Source organism: Macrobrachium rosenbergii, chromosome 27 (assembly GCF_040412425.1).
Source record: "Macrobrachium rosenbergii isolate ZJJX-2024 chromosome 27, ASM4041242v1, whole genome shotgun sequence".
NCBI lineage: Eukaryota > Metazoa > Arthropoda > Malacostraca > Decapoda > Palaemonidae > Macrobrachium > Macrobrachium rosenbergii.
Window position 1 is genome coordinate 29976184 of NC_089767.1, and position 16708 is coordinate 29992891.

Sequence of the window (16708 nt, forward strand, 5' to 3'; positions counted from 1 at the left end):
GAAGCTCGTCTTTTATTTTAAAATGGTTAAAGCTGATACAGAGTAACATTTTGATGATGATAAAACAAATGTGGTAATGAGATGCGGGGATGACTGCACGACCGTTTCACAGACAGTACTGCCTGCCATAAACGGACTTGTGAATGTCCTGGGTACAGAGCATGAGTTAGAGAATGGGAAGACAGGAGGAGATCAGGGAAAGGGCCAGTTCTGAGATGAGGATAGGAAGGACAAGGAACGGGGAAGGGTTATGACTGAAACCATGAGGGCCCACAGGTCGTCTTCTGGCTTGTCACTGGATTCATCTATCACACACTTGTATCACAATCTACAGCTTCTGACACCTGACTCACATGGAAATGTGACCTCAATAAATGGTTAACAATTGCATAGTGATGAAATACTATTCATAGTGTGGATAAAAATTTTTCTTTCCAATAAGTGTAGCTCAACATTTGCTGCTGGAGAATGCACATATATTTTTTAAGTATAAAATGCCAATGTAAATATAAAACTAATTCCCAAGTTTTAAATATAATAAAATCTAGCAGAAAAATAGTGAAATAAAATATAATAGCATGATCAATTAAAAGCTTATATATAAATGCATTTAAAAAATCTGGAATCACAAAAATTCTATCAAGGCTTTGTGTAAAATACAGGTGGCTTAACATAAAAAAAGGCTTCCAAAAGATTTCTTGATAAAAAATATGCAAATGATATTCAACTACATTGCTTTCAGCCTTTCAAAATATCCTGACAACTAAGGGGTGTACTGTACACAATATGCTGTGTATTCATTTAACACTGAATGGTATCTAAAATGAAAAAAAGAAAAAAGTGTTAAGCTTGATTTGCAGGGCCTGCTCAAGTACATATACAGCAAAGTACACTACATTATTAAATCATCATTTACAAAAATGGTTACAATAGAATATAAAGGAAAACTCCATCAGTTGTAACTTCATACATCACTATTTAAGATACTCAGCAACAGCATCTTGGAGACAAACGCTGGCTGACGTAATAGTAATACTGTGATTTGTATCTGCAGATTATAATACCTGGGTCATAAACTGGTTAAGGAATGGTGACATAATTGAAACATACACAAGATCTACAAGACTTCTTTTTTTCTAAAACTTCCTGGACAAAGAGAATTCATTAAACACATTAATAACAAAACTCAGGCAATGAATGATTGTGATGCAATAAGTCCAACTGGAGGAAAAGTGGTTGGTGCTTCTGAAACTAGTTTGCGATGTCTGACTGGTCGATGTGACAACTTTGCAACTCAGGGTTTCCACTTTTTTATATATATATAGATAAATGTATGTTTCAATTTTATCTTTAAAGGGAGCTGTAGGCTGCATAGGGACATGCCAGCTGGTCAAGTCATAAAAGGACACAGCAATGTGGGGCAATTCTGTTGTCCAAAGACATTCAGTGGAGTATTAGAGTCAACAGAAAGGAAGTTCCATTCTATTTAACCAGCAAATTTCCTTTAAGCAAAAAAAATTTTGTTCATATAAATTTTGAAAACTACCTTGGATACAACACAATATATCAGAAACATCCCAAATAATCAATTTTGAAGACTTTAGATGATTTCATAAGCAAATTCCATTTGTGTTGACACTGATAAGCACTGCAAAGTACCCTGGATACTGATTAAGGGTCACTGTGGGACATCACAGTGTCACTTTGGGAGAACTTTAAAACCCTACAAAGTGCACGTTATATGTTGCCTGCAGTCGAAAAGAGGAAGGCGCCAGAGTTGATGGGGGTCTTGGGTGATGCACATACATATAGCATGTCATCAGTATTGAGGTGTGTGCGTGTAAGCGTTGGCTCACTTGCTGAGCGATGGATCTTTGGCAGGGAACGCACAAGTGATTCTATATTGGCTAGGATCTGCAATACCAAAAAATTGTATCAAAACCTATCAAACTACAGTTGTACTGAAACAATTTTTCTCAATATATCTACAGTACAAACTAACAATGCAAATAGATCTTACCTGTGGGAATAATGGTCTATCATCACGATTGTATTTAATACAATCATCTAGGACACGACGAATTGGCTTGGGCATGTCAGACCTTAAGTAAGTCATATCTGGCCTAAGCAATCCTCGACCTACCATAAAGAGTATCTGCAAAAATTTAAACCATAATAAGTAAAGATCTCATCACTGCATGGAATGACCACATTAAAACTTATTCTTTTGCTGTTAGTCACTTATTTTGGTCAACTGAATGGATTAGTTGTCTTGACTCTCGACAGTAAAATTCATATCTTCTTTATCATCTTAAATTTTTTTTTTGTCAAGTTTTCTCTTTGTAGGGTTAGACTTTTCACAAACTCTGTCCTTCTTGTCAGAATGGAGGTCAAGAGGTTGTTAACTACAATTTGCCTTGCCAAGTTTGCATGACACATAGAGATGATTCTATAAGCTCTTGACAGTATTCTCTGGCTCCCAGCTGCCTTTCTCTTTTTATCAATTCCCTCCAGTCTCTTTCCACCTAGCTGTCCAACTTTGTCTTTACCTTGCTCTTAATTTTACTTCTCATTTAACTCTAAAGACCTTCGAATGAGCAATCTAGAAGTATAACCAATACAGTAATTCTCTACTAGACTTCCACTCTGGTCCAAGTCTGTATCTAAATCCTTTCTCAGTTTTTTTCTGTCTGCTTTGGTTGCCATCATGGCACTTCAATGTCAATAAATTTTCCTAATTTTAAGCCCCTTATTTTAATATTTCTTTATTTGTTTTGATCAACTCTCCTATGACTAGTCCTCTAGCTGCTGTCAAAAAATTGCCTGTTATTCCTGATGGCTCAAAAGCTGTTTTTTATCACTGATTCTTCTAATCTATTCAATGCCATATTCTTTATGGGTCTCCTGTTACTTGCAAATTTTATCAGTTTCTACCCAGGAATACTATTGTTAACAAAATCACAATTACGGACAGCAACTAAAACTCCAACTTGTGGATAATGAGGAATGGTTTAAGTTTACAATGATGTCTAGTCTGAAGGCCTTTCTAAATATACCAATAATTAATATTAATAGACACCTTCTCAAGAATCTTACTTTCTTAAAATGGAAAATTACCTTTTCCAAGAAAAAACAAATCTGAATAGGATAATACCATAAAAGATAAAGAAAACATGGTCTAATGACAGATTAAGAATAATGCATACCTGGTCCTTATTGTTTATATGTGAATATGGGAGACAGCCAGAAAATAATTCATATAAGACTATCCCAAATGCATATACATCACTCTGGAAGGTATAAGGATTTTCATCTTGCATACGAATAACCTCAGGGGCCATCCAAAGAATAGACCCTGAGGGTTGTTGAATCTGTCTTCCTCCTGGGCTCTCTTGGGTCCACCTGCCACCCTGAAAAAAAAAAATTACCATACAATATTAAAACATTCAAATAAATCTATGAAAATCCATATAAAAGTTTTTGGTCGAATACTGTAAAATTACACGGCTTTCCACACTCGCCGAATGAAGTTATGAAAATTATTAGAAGTAATAATAACCTGGAATAAAAACTAAATCATGAGGCTCATTCAGCAACTGTAATAACCTGGAATGAAATCTAAAATCATGTGGCTTCTTAATAAAATATAAAGGCATTACTGATGCTTGTCAGTGTGTCAAGAACTTTAGAATAAAACTATATGGTTGTACAGGAACAAAATTAGGGATTAGTGACCAGGTTTCAAGATGTGGAGTATTTTTTTTTTTATAAAAAAAAAAAAAAAAAAAAAAAAAAAAAAAAAAAGAGGTATTCCACACTTAGTCAGCCAGAGCCAAGAAAAACCCTGGAGCAATACAAAAATACCCATTTTCATATCAACATTGACTATTTTTGTGTAACTAACATTAATACAGCAGTAAGTTTTGAGCTGCAATCTTGCTCAGCACTTGATACCCGCACTTCTTTAAAAAGAAGAAATAAAGAGAAACTGGATGAGATCCAGAAAAGATGGAATATAAATGAAATGTTCAGACTCAAGTCTGCCAATAAATGAGAGGACCAAATTGCTAAAGGGGAAGTAACTGAATGATGTGGTGTTTAGAGGCATAAAAAATACAGATAATTCATGTATGTCCTATAAGGGGGAGAACATCCAATTACAGAACTGGAAGTACTATATCCTGTGGGAAGGTCCAGGTCATAGGCTAGGGCTTAGGTGAAGATTTGGACCAGACAGGAATCCAGGCTAAAAGTGCACAAGAAAAAAGAGAATGGAGAAAATCTTCAGACATGACCCCATCAAGGAAAAACCTGGCAATCATTTTGATGATAAGCTCCTTTCATTATAATGCTGGTTCACTTATGCCGGAGTTGGCTTTAAGGATTGTTCTTGAATAAGAAGTGAAAATAGGAGCAGAGTTGAAAGTTGGACAGAAGACTTGGGAAGCAACCAAACATGAAAAACTAAAAATTACAAAATAACAGGTTTTGACGTAGGAAAAACCTATTTTTGGTAGTCGCTGTTGAGTCCTCAAGGAGTCACCCCCAATAGTGTGCCAGCGCTCCCATGGTGACTAGACTAGTATCAAAGAAATATTTTTCTAGCCTGGTCTTGTAGCCGGGTATTGTGTCGTAACGAAAACACTATGACGTGATAGAGTATGATGGACTCAAAGATAGAGGGCATTTTCCCTTATCTTTAGCGAAGCTGAACCCAGTTTTTCCTACGTCAAAACTGCAAGAAGTGACTATTGCGCATGCGCGTCTGCCATCTTGTTTACGACCGGGCAGGCAAAAAGACCAGCTCCATTGCCCTCTGCTAGCGCAAGTGATACGCTCAACCCGTCAGTGCTCCTTAATGTTTTCATGAGAGTAAAGCAGCAAGTATTATGGAAACATCCGAACACGAAAGTTAAGTGCTTATTTTTAAACTCAAGTTCCAAAGAGAGCAATTATTATTACTAGTATCTCCACAATGTATCACATAAGGCATGCTGCAGATACCACAGCACAACAGCATGGAATTTTCTTTGTTAAAACTAGAGTAAGTACAATACAACACTGATGAAACCTAACAACTCTACACAACATTAGTGTAAAGTGACGTACCTTGACTGTCGCTAAACCGAAGTCACCAATTTTAACAGTATAATCATCATGAAGGAAGATATTATTACTTTTTAAGTCCCTATGAATAATATTCTTCGCATGGAGATAACTGAAAAGAAAAAAGATCATTATTAATCTTGAGCACATATTAAAAATATATGACTGTATACAAATCACTATTACAAAAACAAATTATGTCTTGTATAATCAAATAGCTTACTTGGCAAGTTCATGAATCTCAAAATCTTAACCTCATTCAAGCAGCAGTGTTTGTCAATAACACCTAACTTTTTCTGTCAAACTAGGGATATCCATTACTGTATATTTCAGATTAGTACTTTTGTGGCCTAAATTTCCTATTTACCTTGTAAACTACAGCTAGAATTTCACAAAGGTTTTTACAACTAAGTCTCATTCTGTACAGTCAAGTCACAAAGCTTACTGATTTCTTTCATAAATATCAACCTTGTGTTCTTCATGAAATATGTGCTTTTATCAATTACATCTTTATTCCTTTGGTAAACTACATAACACAGATTTGTAACCAAGTGACAAATACATATCGAATATTTTTCACTGCCTTTTTTATATAATGTCTGAGTTGATTAGGAGAGGGTAAAGTGTATTTAAAGGATACATCCAAAAATGAAATTAGTTCTCACCTACTATACTCTATGCTCTTGAATATCATTAGCCTATATGGGTAGTAAGCAAAAAAATAGTGATCTAGTCAAGTACAAATAAAATACAGTTTAGTTAAAGCTAGAAAATTCTGTGGAATTACTGTTATCTGCAGGATATCCTGAACAAGTGTAGACTATAATACAGGGTCTTCATTATTATCTGTAGCTCAGACCCCTAAACGTTCTGGAAATTAGGCCAAATCTCAAAGATTGACAAGATTTTGAAGTGTAAAGAGAAAGGATGAGACGTTAGTCTGATAAGTAGTAACAAAGGAAGATGTACAATTAAGACCTGTCAGAAGTCTAAGGATCATCATGGAAAGGGGATAGAAGTCCTAGACCTAGTGGGAATCCAGACAGAAGTTTGCTGGACAGAGTAGAGGCTTGAAAATTTGTGTCACCTCTAACACTATAAAAAGACAAGCTGATTTAACATGTATGATCATGAAAAGAAAATACATTATACTTACTCCATGCCTTGAGATGTTTGCCTTGCTATATCAATTATTCTCATTAACTCAAACTTTGTTTCTTGTACGTGCAGGTGTTTATAAAGGCTAGATCCTTCGCACCACTGGGTGACAATTGCTAATTGTTGATATTTAACGCAGCCCATAAATAACAAAATATTAACATGTCTGAAAAGAAAAATTTTTCATTAATGTCGATAAATTGAAAAAGTTACTCATTATGGTACATATACAAAGGATAAGAAATTAACAATATACTTTAAATTAGTAGCTAATGGAAAGGAATATTAAATATTTCCAGATACAGTTAAAACTACTAAAAAGGTTGATTAAAAAGGGCAACATGCATTCTAACTCCAGACACTGTGAAATGAGGATAAACATTAGTTGGCGTATTGGCAGTGGAATTTAAACTCTTACCTAGTCTTCTTTAGGACTGAAACTTCATTTTTAAAGGCAGAGTACTGTGCAGGTGTGGGATCACGAACTTTCAGTGTTTTTACCGCTACAGGCCCATGCCAGTGGCCACGATACACTGTTCCAAAGGACCCAGAACCTATTCGATTGCCAATCAATATTTCGTCAACTGGAATTTCCCACTCTTCTACGGTATCTTTGGATGATTGTCTGACCTGTAAGACGAAGTCTTCACTCAGTAATATAAGAAAACTTATTGATAATACACAAGAAAACTAACTACCAATAATTAATAAAATTACATAAAGCATCAGATTTTGTTAGTGAAGAAACAAAAACTGAAAACTTTGATATCATATTAAGCGAACTACAACCTGAGTCAGTTACTGTAATTACCCATCCTCAAAGTACAAGCACATAATGAATTTACATGTAGTGAAGGAAAGGTAATGATATAAGAAGAAACACATACTGAACTAAATATGCTTTTCATTGTAATTTGTATTACATTTTGGACAGTCGGTTTTAATTTCAACTGTTCTCACATATTTTCTTTCAGCATGTCATCACATCCCATAAGTAAGGTTTCTTATGGAATAAAATCTATAAGATAAGTACTTTTGTGGACTAAATTTCCTATTTACCTTGTAAACTACAGCTAGAATTTCACAAAGGTTTTTATAGCTACCTTTTTTCTCAAGTAATATACAAAGCTTGGGACAGCTTTATACATGTAGTTGATTATTTTTGTCAGTTAAAAGCAATTTTTCAAAACAAGTTCAATTATCAGAAGAAAGTATGAGGGATTCTTGTATTCGCATAAGATCATACATAAGAAAATCTTAATATTTTATATTGCAAAACTTCTACATGAAACACTCCAATGTCTGCTGGCCAGCCTAGCTGATAGTCTAGCTAGGCTACATAGAAATTATTGCCTAACCATGACAACAGGTACATTTTTCTTAAGATCTCCAGAAGACCTATCTAAAAAAGTATGCCTCAGTTATGATTCCAATGTAAGGATTGCAAGATGTTCTACTAAGCTAAGCAGTGACAATGTTCCAATCATGATAAAGTTCTCTTAGATCTATTATAATACATAATATCTCCTTAAGCTTTCCTTGCTCAGACAGTACTGCAATAACAACTGACCCTGGCATCAGGTATACACAGACCTAGATCCTTTACCTATGTTGGACATCAAACTTGTTTCTAAGAAGTAACTTACATAGCATTCACAGACACATACAGAGGCTGCCCACAATAATAATAATGGAGTTAGCCTCAAAGGTAGATTTTCGTTCCATTATTGTTGGGACAAAATAATGGCCAACAGCAGAAAAGTCTACCGACAAGATCACAATACAATGTATCATATTTGGTTCCATTATGAAATCAAAGTACAGTAGACATAGAAAACATTTTTCAAAGGATACAGTGAATTACAGGATAACAAAAGAGTTCTTGCCAGGACAGGCTTTCTTACTATTCAGCACATAATCTGGCATTTTTCTTATTGCTTACATGCACTGCTGACCTAGCTTCCCAGTTAGCATTACACTGGGGTTTACTTATGTTAAAAGTTGGTGTTTCTTGCACTTTGTATCTTTATGTGAATATTACTAAAGCACAGTTTGTAATGATCTATATCAGTGATTCTTAAACTGGGGGGCACCAGAAGCTTCCAAGGGGGCGCAAGCAGAGTTGCCAGATGGTGCCAATTTTTTAATTTGTGATGTTACTTACAAAATTGCCAAAAACTTTATCACTGCTTCCATATATTTTCTAATCATTATCTCAAAACATGCCAAAAATTCAAAATATAAGTCAATTTTCATTTCAAATCTTGTTTATGAATTGTCTTTGTTGTTATGATAAGTATAATAGCATACAAATAGACAACATATTGTTTGTAGATTATAGTTGGCAAAAATTTCAGGGGTGGGGGGGGCGGGGCGTGGGGTCTATACATAATGCAGAGGGGGGCGCAAGGCAAAAAAGTTTAACCACCACTGATCTATATCGAGGCTTTTCAATAATTTTGAGAAGCACTTATAGTGCAAAGTGAGCAGACTGTACTGTGTTAAGGTACTGTACTTATATTTTAATATTTTTCAGTGAACCTTTTAGCTGTCAACAGTAATATTTTTCAGTGAACCTTTTAACTGCTAACAGGCTTAGGGTATGGTACAGCACTGAATGAACTTGCAAGTGCAAAGCAAAAAGTTGTGGAACCTATTGATGAGTACAGTATACTGAAAATCCTGATCCTGGTAACTTTATGTTTGTTAGCTTTGATTTCAGTACTTTTTACACAACTTTACCACACAAAGATTGTATCATGTGTATTGTGCCATTACATAATAAGTAATGTATATCACATTTGGAAATATAGCATACTATAACTATAAAAAGATTATTTGAGGGGCGTATAAAAAGATTATTTTTTTTAGTAAAAAGTACAGCACTATCCTGTACACACACTTTTGTCCCCTTATGTTACTGGCAAAGGTTCGAAAATCGTTTGGCTGGTTTTTCTTTTATAAGCGTTTTCATAGTTGGCAAACTTAAAATCACTTTTTAAAAAAGGCGCTTGGCACCTTATTACACTGTCATTTTTAGTAAAGGTAATAATGTTAAAATTCTGTATTGGTAATAATAAAGTTAAATTCAATAAGATATATCTTCAAATAATAGGTAGCCTATAAGTGCTGATTATATAGTGGCACCCCAATTAATTGGGTTTTGTTACTGATTGGATATGCCAGAGTCCAGCAAAAAAAAAAAAAAAAAAAAAAAAAAAAAAGTAATTTGTAAATAATAATCACATAAAAACATAGCTCACCTTCTTGCCAGATACGGACTCATCGGCTGACCGCGCTCTGGGCCGCACAGTCCTGAGAGTATTAGTAGGGGATGCCTGCGCTGAGTGTGAACCCTGAACTGGCCTGGTGGGACTACTCGTGGGACTCGTTGGTGGAGGCGGGGCTAATACACCTCCTGCTGCATACCCTGGGGAGGGGGCCATAATTTGGTTGCTGTTAGGTATAGTGGGGCTTGATGTACCCCCTCCCCTATCATGCAGGTAGAATGTAGATGAACCAAAGAAGTGGATGTCTGCTGAGCGACACAAGAGCGTGTGGACGTGCAGCAGCGCAAGACATCAGCGCAACAGAGGCAGCACAGGAACCATGTGATAAAGGAGACATGCACATGCACATTAGCACAAACATTAAAGCATATTTATTAAAAAAGATTTTGAGTCCAGGCACTGAGACTACTGGTTGTAAAGGAGAGAGAGAGAGAGAGAGAGAGAGAGAGAGAGAGAGAGAGAGAGAGAGAGAGAGAGAGAGAGAGAGAGAGAGAGAGAGAGTCATTGTCATACAGCAAAAAGAGAGTAAGAGGCTATATACATTTGTAATGTATACATACAATTTAAAAGAAGTACATTAAATACACGTAGGGCTCAGATATAACCACTAAAATATCAATTATAGTGAATGTGACTTTTTCTGCTGAGAGCATTTGGTACAATAAAATATTCAGTGTTCCAAATACAAGTATTTATATACATAATTCCTTATGAGAACTATTGTAATGTTCAACAATGTTCTTTACTAATACAAAGCTCAAGCTGAAATTTACTAAAAGAGGCTCAGTTACAAATAGTAAGCCAGGGTATCACTTTTCTTCAAGTACTCAGCACTTATTATAAATGTCTAGAATGAATTAACCAAAATTAATTTCTGAGCCCCACAATCTTTTTACACAATAATCATACAAATGGAATATGAAAATACTGTGTAACATTTTATAAGCTTACACTTAAACAGCCACATGATGACTAAACACAAAATAATAACAAATCAGTCCTGTAACACTGTAATCAAATATATGAAGTAACATGAATTTACATGTAAAATCTAAACTTCCAAAAAGCCATCCTTTAATGGCTGCCAATATCAAATACTGACACCTAAAAAAAATGTAGGAAACATTCACATACAACACTAATATGGCAGTTGTAATAGCATTTGATTTTATTCTACACCAAGCAGTTACATCAAAGAGAGAGAGAGAGAGAGAAAAAAAGATACCTTCTCAAGATTCAGGTGACTTGACCTAATAAGAATAGTATCAGAACATCTGTAGCACAGTGTTACCAACTATAGGTATTACTTTGACCAGATACAAAATGAGATGTTATAAAGTAAACATAAGCAACTTAAATGTACAATATAAACAAAACCTAAAGCAATAAGCCAGATGATATCCAACTATAAAAAAGTTCTAACCTGCCATTCGCTAATTAACTAGCATTTTCCACAACGTCCGAAACTTACAAAATTGTACAAGGGAGTACAAAAAATGCCAACTTAACATTATAATAGAGGATAAACAGTATCAATACTACTCTTCAAACAAATAAAACCAGTGCTTACATAAATATATTAGCAAACAACCATCCATAACTGGTGAAAAACCATCCACCCAGTTGTATTACTCCTGTCTTCAAAAATTGAGGAAAACTGTGCTAATCACCATATCATATAAAGATCTATCTAAATACAATATTTATAAATTATATACGGGAAATAACTGAAAGGACGCATTCACTTTTCCATAATGAGCATGTCATCAAACCTAGTTAATCTAGGCCATCCTTGCTAGGCACCACCATGTTGAAGGAATGTCTGGGAATAGTTTGACTCAAAACTATGACGTAAATTGGGATTGCCATGCATACGATAAAACAGAAAATTATTGACAGTAAACTGCAAGAAGTATGTTGGCAGAGTAGGCTACCCTCTGCACCTTGATCCCTAATCAGGCAGCAAACCTGGACTACATCTTCATGAATCGCAGTGTTAAAAGAGATTTTTTACTAAATTTATTCGTGAAATCAGTTACCTAAATTTCATAATCAATCAATCAAAACCATCATAGACATTTGTACTTAATACATGGTAAAATAGGTAAAAGTGTGTTCTAGTTCATTATTCATATTCTGCTCTGGAAACTAACCCATTTATAATCACAAGACAAAGAACAAAGAGATGGCCTACTCTTTTCTTCAAGGACTATTACTTAAGTGCAATAAATGATGATAACTGATATTAGATTACTAAAAGTGATGTTTTATTGAAATATTTAAAAAAAAAACACAAGTTGTGAAAAAAAAGTCTAATTTGCTAATTATTAGCAAATCCTTCCAATTCACCATTAGCTTGCTTTGAAGCTGAAATTAGGGCCATTTCATTACTTAGTTATGCACTGCATATGCATTTAATAGTTTATATTAACTAATTACAAGGTATAAATACTAATAAATATTAATACAGCACTAAGTTATGAAGAATTTGTCCCAATGCTCAATATCCCCTTGAAATTTTCTATGAGAAATAGTTTAGTAGTCTAACTTACTCTACCCCCAGACAGCCAACAATCTGAGGTATATGCAATGTACTTAATTACTTTCATTTATTTGTACTGCTTCACACAATGACAGCCTATTAAAGTACTGTAGTTCCTTATTCAAATACAATACCTCTGCAAGTTCCAAGCCATGACTTGTCATCAGCTGTTCATCATGTCATGTGTGCACCATTTGGTATCACAAAACCATTTTGTAGACCTTCCTGTATCATATATTCAGATGGCCTAACAAAAGTAAAACTCGATCTTGCCACAACACAATAGCTTAGGCTATGAAACTACTTGAAGCCTAAGCTATACATTTTGTCCCACAATTCAATAATTAACAAAAATGGAATACAGTACAGCACATATTTATTCATTATTTTTAATGCTTTAGCTCTAATCTGTGTGTGCCATACAAATTACAATGCTAGGCTAAGGTTTTGGGTAACGTAGCAGCTGCCAAGCACAACTATTCCCTTAATGGTATTTTGCAGTTTTCAGTACCCTCTTTGGATTTATTAGTGCAGTTTTAAGGAAGATTGTTAAAAAAAGGTCCCAACAGCAAATATATGAGGACTTCACAACACAGTAAAATACACAACTTATGAAACTTGTAGCTGCCTCAGACCTTGAGATCCTTGAGATCCTCACCCACATGCACAATACTAGCTGACTGCATGTGTGAATGATTTTGCACTTGCTAAGGGGACAATTGTAATAGGTTTGTGTAAAAATACTGTTTTTCATAGAAGTTTCCTATTATGAGGAACCTACAACTAATCTGGTAAATCTTTAAAAATTACCACCAAGCATTAGTGTGTCCCTTCATATTAGAGCTGAACTTGGACTCCATAAAATCCTAACTTCTTTATTTTCACTGAGTGATGATTCAATTAGTTACTTCCATAGGATCCACAGGAATAGAGAGCAAGTGCCACAAAGTAGCTATTATAAAGAAGAAAAAGCTAACCTTAGTGTACCATCAATATACTCATTTACCACAACTCTAGGGACAAAAACTATTAATACAAAATTAACACAAGGAAAGTGGTTTTTCATTGTAAGGTAGAAGAAAGTACCAAACCTTAACCTCAACATTTTACATTAATACCTTTCTTGAATCATTTTTTAACATGTTGCCAGATTTTGAAACAAAATGAAAGGGAAATTGATTGCAATTTTTGATGTAGATATCATAAGGACATGATCCTCAACAGCCTTACCTACCTCAGGCAAAACATCAACAGGAAAAGAAAGTACAGTAAAAAGGAGAGAAAATGAGGCTCATACAAAAATAGTAAACCAGCATCTTGAAGGATGCAAGATTTTAAAGTAATGGAAATGGAAGGACAATTCCACATATAATACTAGAGAAGCAAAAGTCACTAAACCATACCAACCAAAGATTACTGATTTTTGGAGGTTATGAGAAGAGATGACTGAAAAGAAGTTGCAAAGCTATCTGTGAGGAAGTACAATTCTCAGGCAGGGAAGTACAATTCTCTCCTCATGTTCAATGGCATAATAAACAAAATATCGCCTGTAGAACAGGCAGCTGCTACAAAGCAAAAATATGATCAAGAGAAAGTGTAAGGACATGGTTACTTATGCACTTTGCATTTAATTCAATCCTCCCAAGATGTTCAAGGATAAAGCATCTCAAATACCACAGCACTATTATTACTGGTCAAAACAAAACACCTGATTCTCCACAAACATTTTCTGCAACATAGCTAAGTGACCTCGCAAAAGAAGTTTGAAATAACATCTTACGGAACATCAACATACATACATTCTACCAATAAATTCAAATCTTATGGGGGAGGTACATAAGAGTACAAAAAAGGTCCATCAAGCAGAACTTAATTAACATGCAAAAGCCATCATATTTACTCAAGTTCATAATAAAAAATTTTTAAAAATTATGACCAGCTTTTCAATATATTCAGAGAAAGAAGCTTTCATCTAGTATCCATTTTACACAACAGTTCAATAAAACAAACTTTCAAAGCAATTTGTATTTTTCCTAGGTATACAAACCATAAGTTTTCATGAAGCAATCCCCAATGCAAGCTGGAATCGATTGTTGAAACTTGGTAATAAAGTAGTTAACTGGTGGTTAAAGTGGGTTAGAGGGGGGGAAAATGCTCCTGACTCACCTGCCTTCACCAAGTGCTTTTCCACTGGTATCAGGGACAAAGTGGTACTTTACATATTTGTTATTTACTCCTATAGTTATACAAACCAACCCCTTTAATATAAGACTTTGTCCTTATGTGGGATGTTGTCTCTGTTAACTGACTGGAAATTGAAAACCAACCTAGGAATGTCATAATCACGATAACACAAGAAAGCACTGGGCAGCAATGCCTTATGTAGCCTTCTACTTGGTCTGGCACAAGGTTGCCAGAGGGGTAGGGCCCTGAACCTAAGAATAGGTATACAGAGCCTTCCTCAATCAAGGAAATGATTGGAGAACCATGTGCTACCCCTGTATGATTGATGGGAGGGTAGCACTGACTCAAATGGGTGTGTTCCAGATGAAACAGGGGGAGGAGCAGGGAGCAGTTTTTTGTCCAATGCAGGTGAGTAAGAGGTATTCCCCCCACCTCCCTTCACTCAACTTTAACCACCAGTTAACTACCCAGTTACCAAGTTTCAACACACGACTCCAACTTTCACTAAGGAATAATCTTACATAAAAGGGCCTGGTTTGTATTCCCACAGGAACAAATAACTGATTCTCCCTGTATGACATGAGGCTACTTTTCTATGCTAAAATGGACATGAAATCCTGAAAGTCAAGAACATAGCAAGAACACTGAGTGAGTTAACCTCCAAGAAAATAGCAAGAACACTGAATGAGCTAACATCACCGCTAGCTGGATATCTTTCTACATAAATATTCACATTATGTTTAAAAAATGGAAAAAGTTGGCATGCCTAAACATGCTAATAAAACTTACCTTTCAGAACTAAGATCAAGCAAATTTCATTGCACTTTCAAAAGTTACATGCCCAGATACAGAAGTGAGGCCTGAAATGTCTATCACTTCAGATTCCTTTTAAGCTATTTATATAACACAAGTCTTAACATTTATTTGCCACATATGAGAAGCAAAGCAAATATTAGCAATCATGAGTTTGATGCATATAATACTCTGAGGTGAACAAAGTGGAAAAAATTTACTACAAAAATGCTTAACATAAAAACAGAAGCAAAGTAATCCAAACAATAATAGCAACCATCTACTGTACTTCAATAATTAGGCAAGATAATACCAAAGAATAATTTGGGAAGATTAAGGTGCATTTCTATATAGTAGTTATCTTTTACAAATCAGCCAGAAAATAATTCACTGTGCAAAACAGCAGTTAGAAAGATAAGCTTTCTATCCACATTTACTTCAGTCTAATTCTTTAACACTTAAAATTTTAAAGATTGCCATTCCAAAACATCATCTTCTACCAGTTTCACTAGACCATAATGAAGTCATCAATATAAATTCAATATCAAATCTACAATGACATTATCAGAAAAGGAGTGAAAGTAAAATTTTATAAAAACCAAAACCAACATATCAACAGTACACAAACCTGGACTTGTAGGATTATAAGGCCTTCCCATTCTCTGTGCAAACTCCACAAAACATGGTGCATCTGACGGCGTATTTGGATTCACCAAGTTGATGCAGACATTTGGTGCTGAAGACGAGCGATCACGCGGCGCTAAAGGTGCAGGGGCAGGACGAGGTAAGGTAGGGGGAACCTGACCACCAGGACCAACCCCATGATACTGTGCAGCATATCTATAATTTTCCATATAATTACCACCATACTGTCCCCCATATGGACCTATTAATGGATGATGTACTCCCGCAGGACTACCGTAACCCGTTGAGGTCAATATACCTGCAGGGTTATCTTGACAAGATGCTAATAAACTGTTGCAGAGAAAAGTATTTCAATTATTAATAACAGGAAAGTTATCATGAACATTTACAACACAAAAAGTAAAGCACAGCTTTATTTTTAAAAGTCATTAGGGATTCATTTTTAAATTGTACAGCATGTTGCTAACCAACAAACAACTTTAAAGTCCTCAGTATATACAGTTGCTGAGTTGACCCCAAAAAACCTTATTACATAACTTTTGGAATCCACAAGTTATTTTTTTACTGTGAAAGCCCCCAAAAATGTATCTGTCTTGGATGTATCCAGAATCTAAAAATTTACATAAACCCCCTAAAATGACATTTTTATAATAATATAAAGTTTATATATACTTACTGAGTAATTACTTAGCTAAGAGTTTCTAACTCCACAGCAACTTCAATTTTGAAATTCGTGGTAGCGATAGTCTTTTGTTTATGTAGGTGACTAACCCCGCCCACTTTTGGGGTGAGAGAGAGCAACAACTAACCCACGAGCTTCACTTTTGTTTACGCTCTAAAGTCCATGAGAGGGGAGGAGGGCAGGCTCCATTCGTAATTACTGGGTAAGTATATATAAAACTTTGTTTTATTATGAAAATGTCATTTTTATATCAGTAACTTACCCAGTAATTACTTAGCTGAATCCACACTGAAGGAGGGGGGGATTCAT

General features: G+C 35.1%; 1 protein-coding gene across 6 annotated transcripts in view; it reads right to left on the minus strand.

Annotated features, from left to right (window-relative positions):
• Raf (Raf oncogene) overlaps positions 1-16708 on the minus strand; it is a 34170-nt gene continuing 17462 nt past the window's right edge. For 2 of the 6 annotated variants that reach the window (XM_067129191.1, XM_067129189.1), the window contains exons 7-14: positions 15701-16047; positions 9528-9799; positions 6683-6894; positions 6263-6430; positions 5110-5218; positions 3207-3410; positions 2021-2155; positions 1-1914 (exon numbers count right to left, since the gene is read on the minus strand). In XM_067129191.1, coding sequence (XP_066985292.1) covers positions 1738-1914; positions 2021-2155; positions 3207-3410; positions 5110-5218; positions 6263-6430; positions 6683-6894; positions 9528-9799; positions 15701-16047 — 1624 coding nt within the window. In that variant the 3' untranslated portion in view covers positions 1-1737. Of the gene's footprint in view, positions 1915-2020; positions 2156-3206; positions 3411-5109; positions 5219-6262; positions 6431-6682; positions 6895-9527; positions 9803-15700; positions 16048-16708 lie in introns of all 6 variants that reach the window. The other 4 variants (XM_067129190.1, XM_067129195.1, XM_067129193.1 and 1 more) reach the window with 2 other exon arrangements.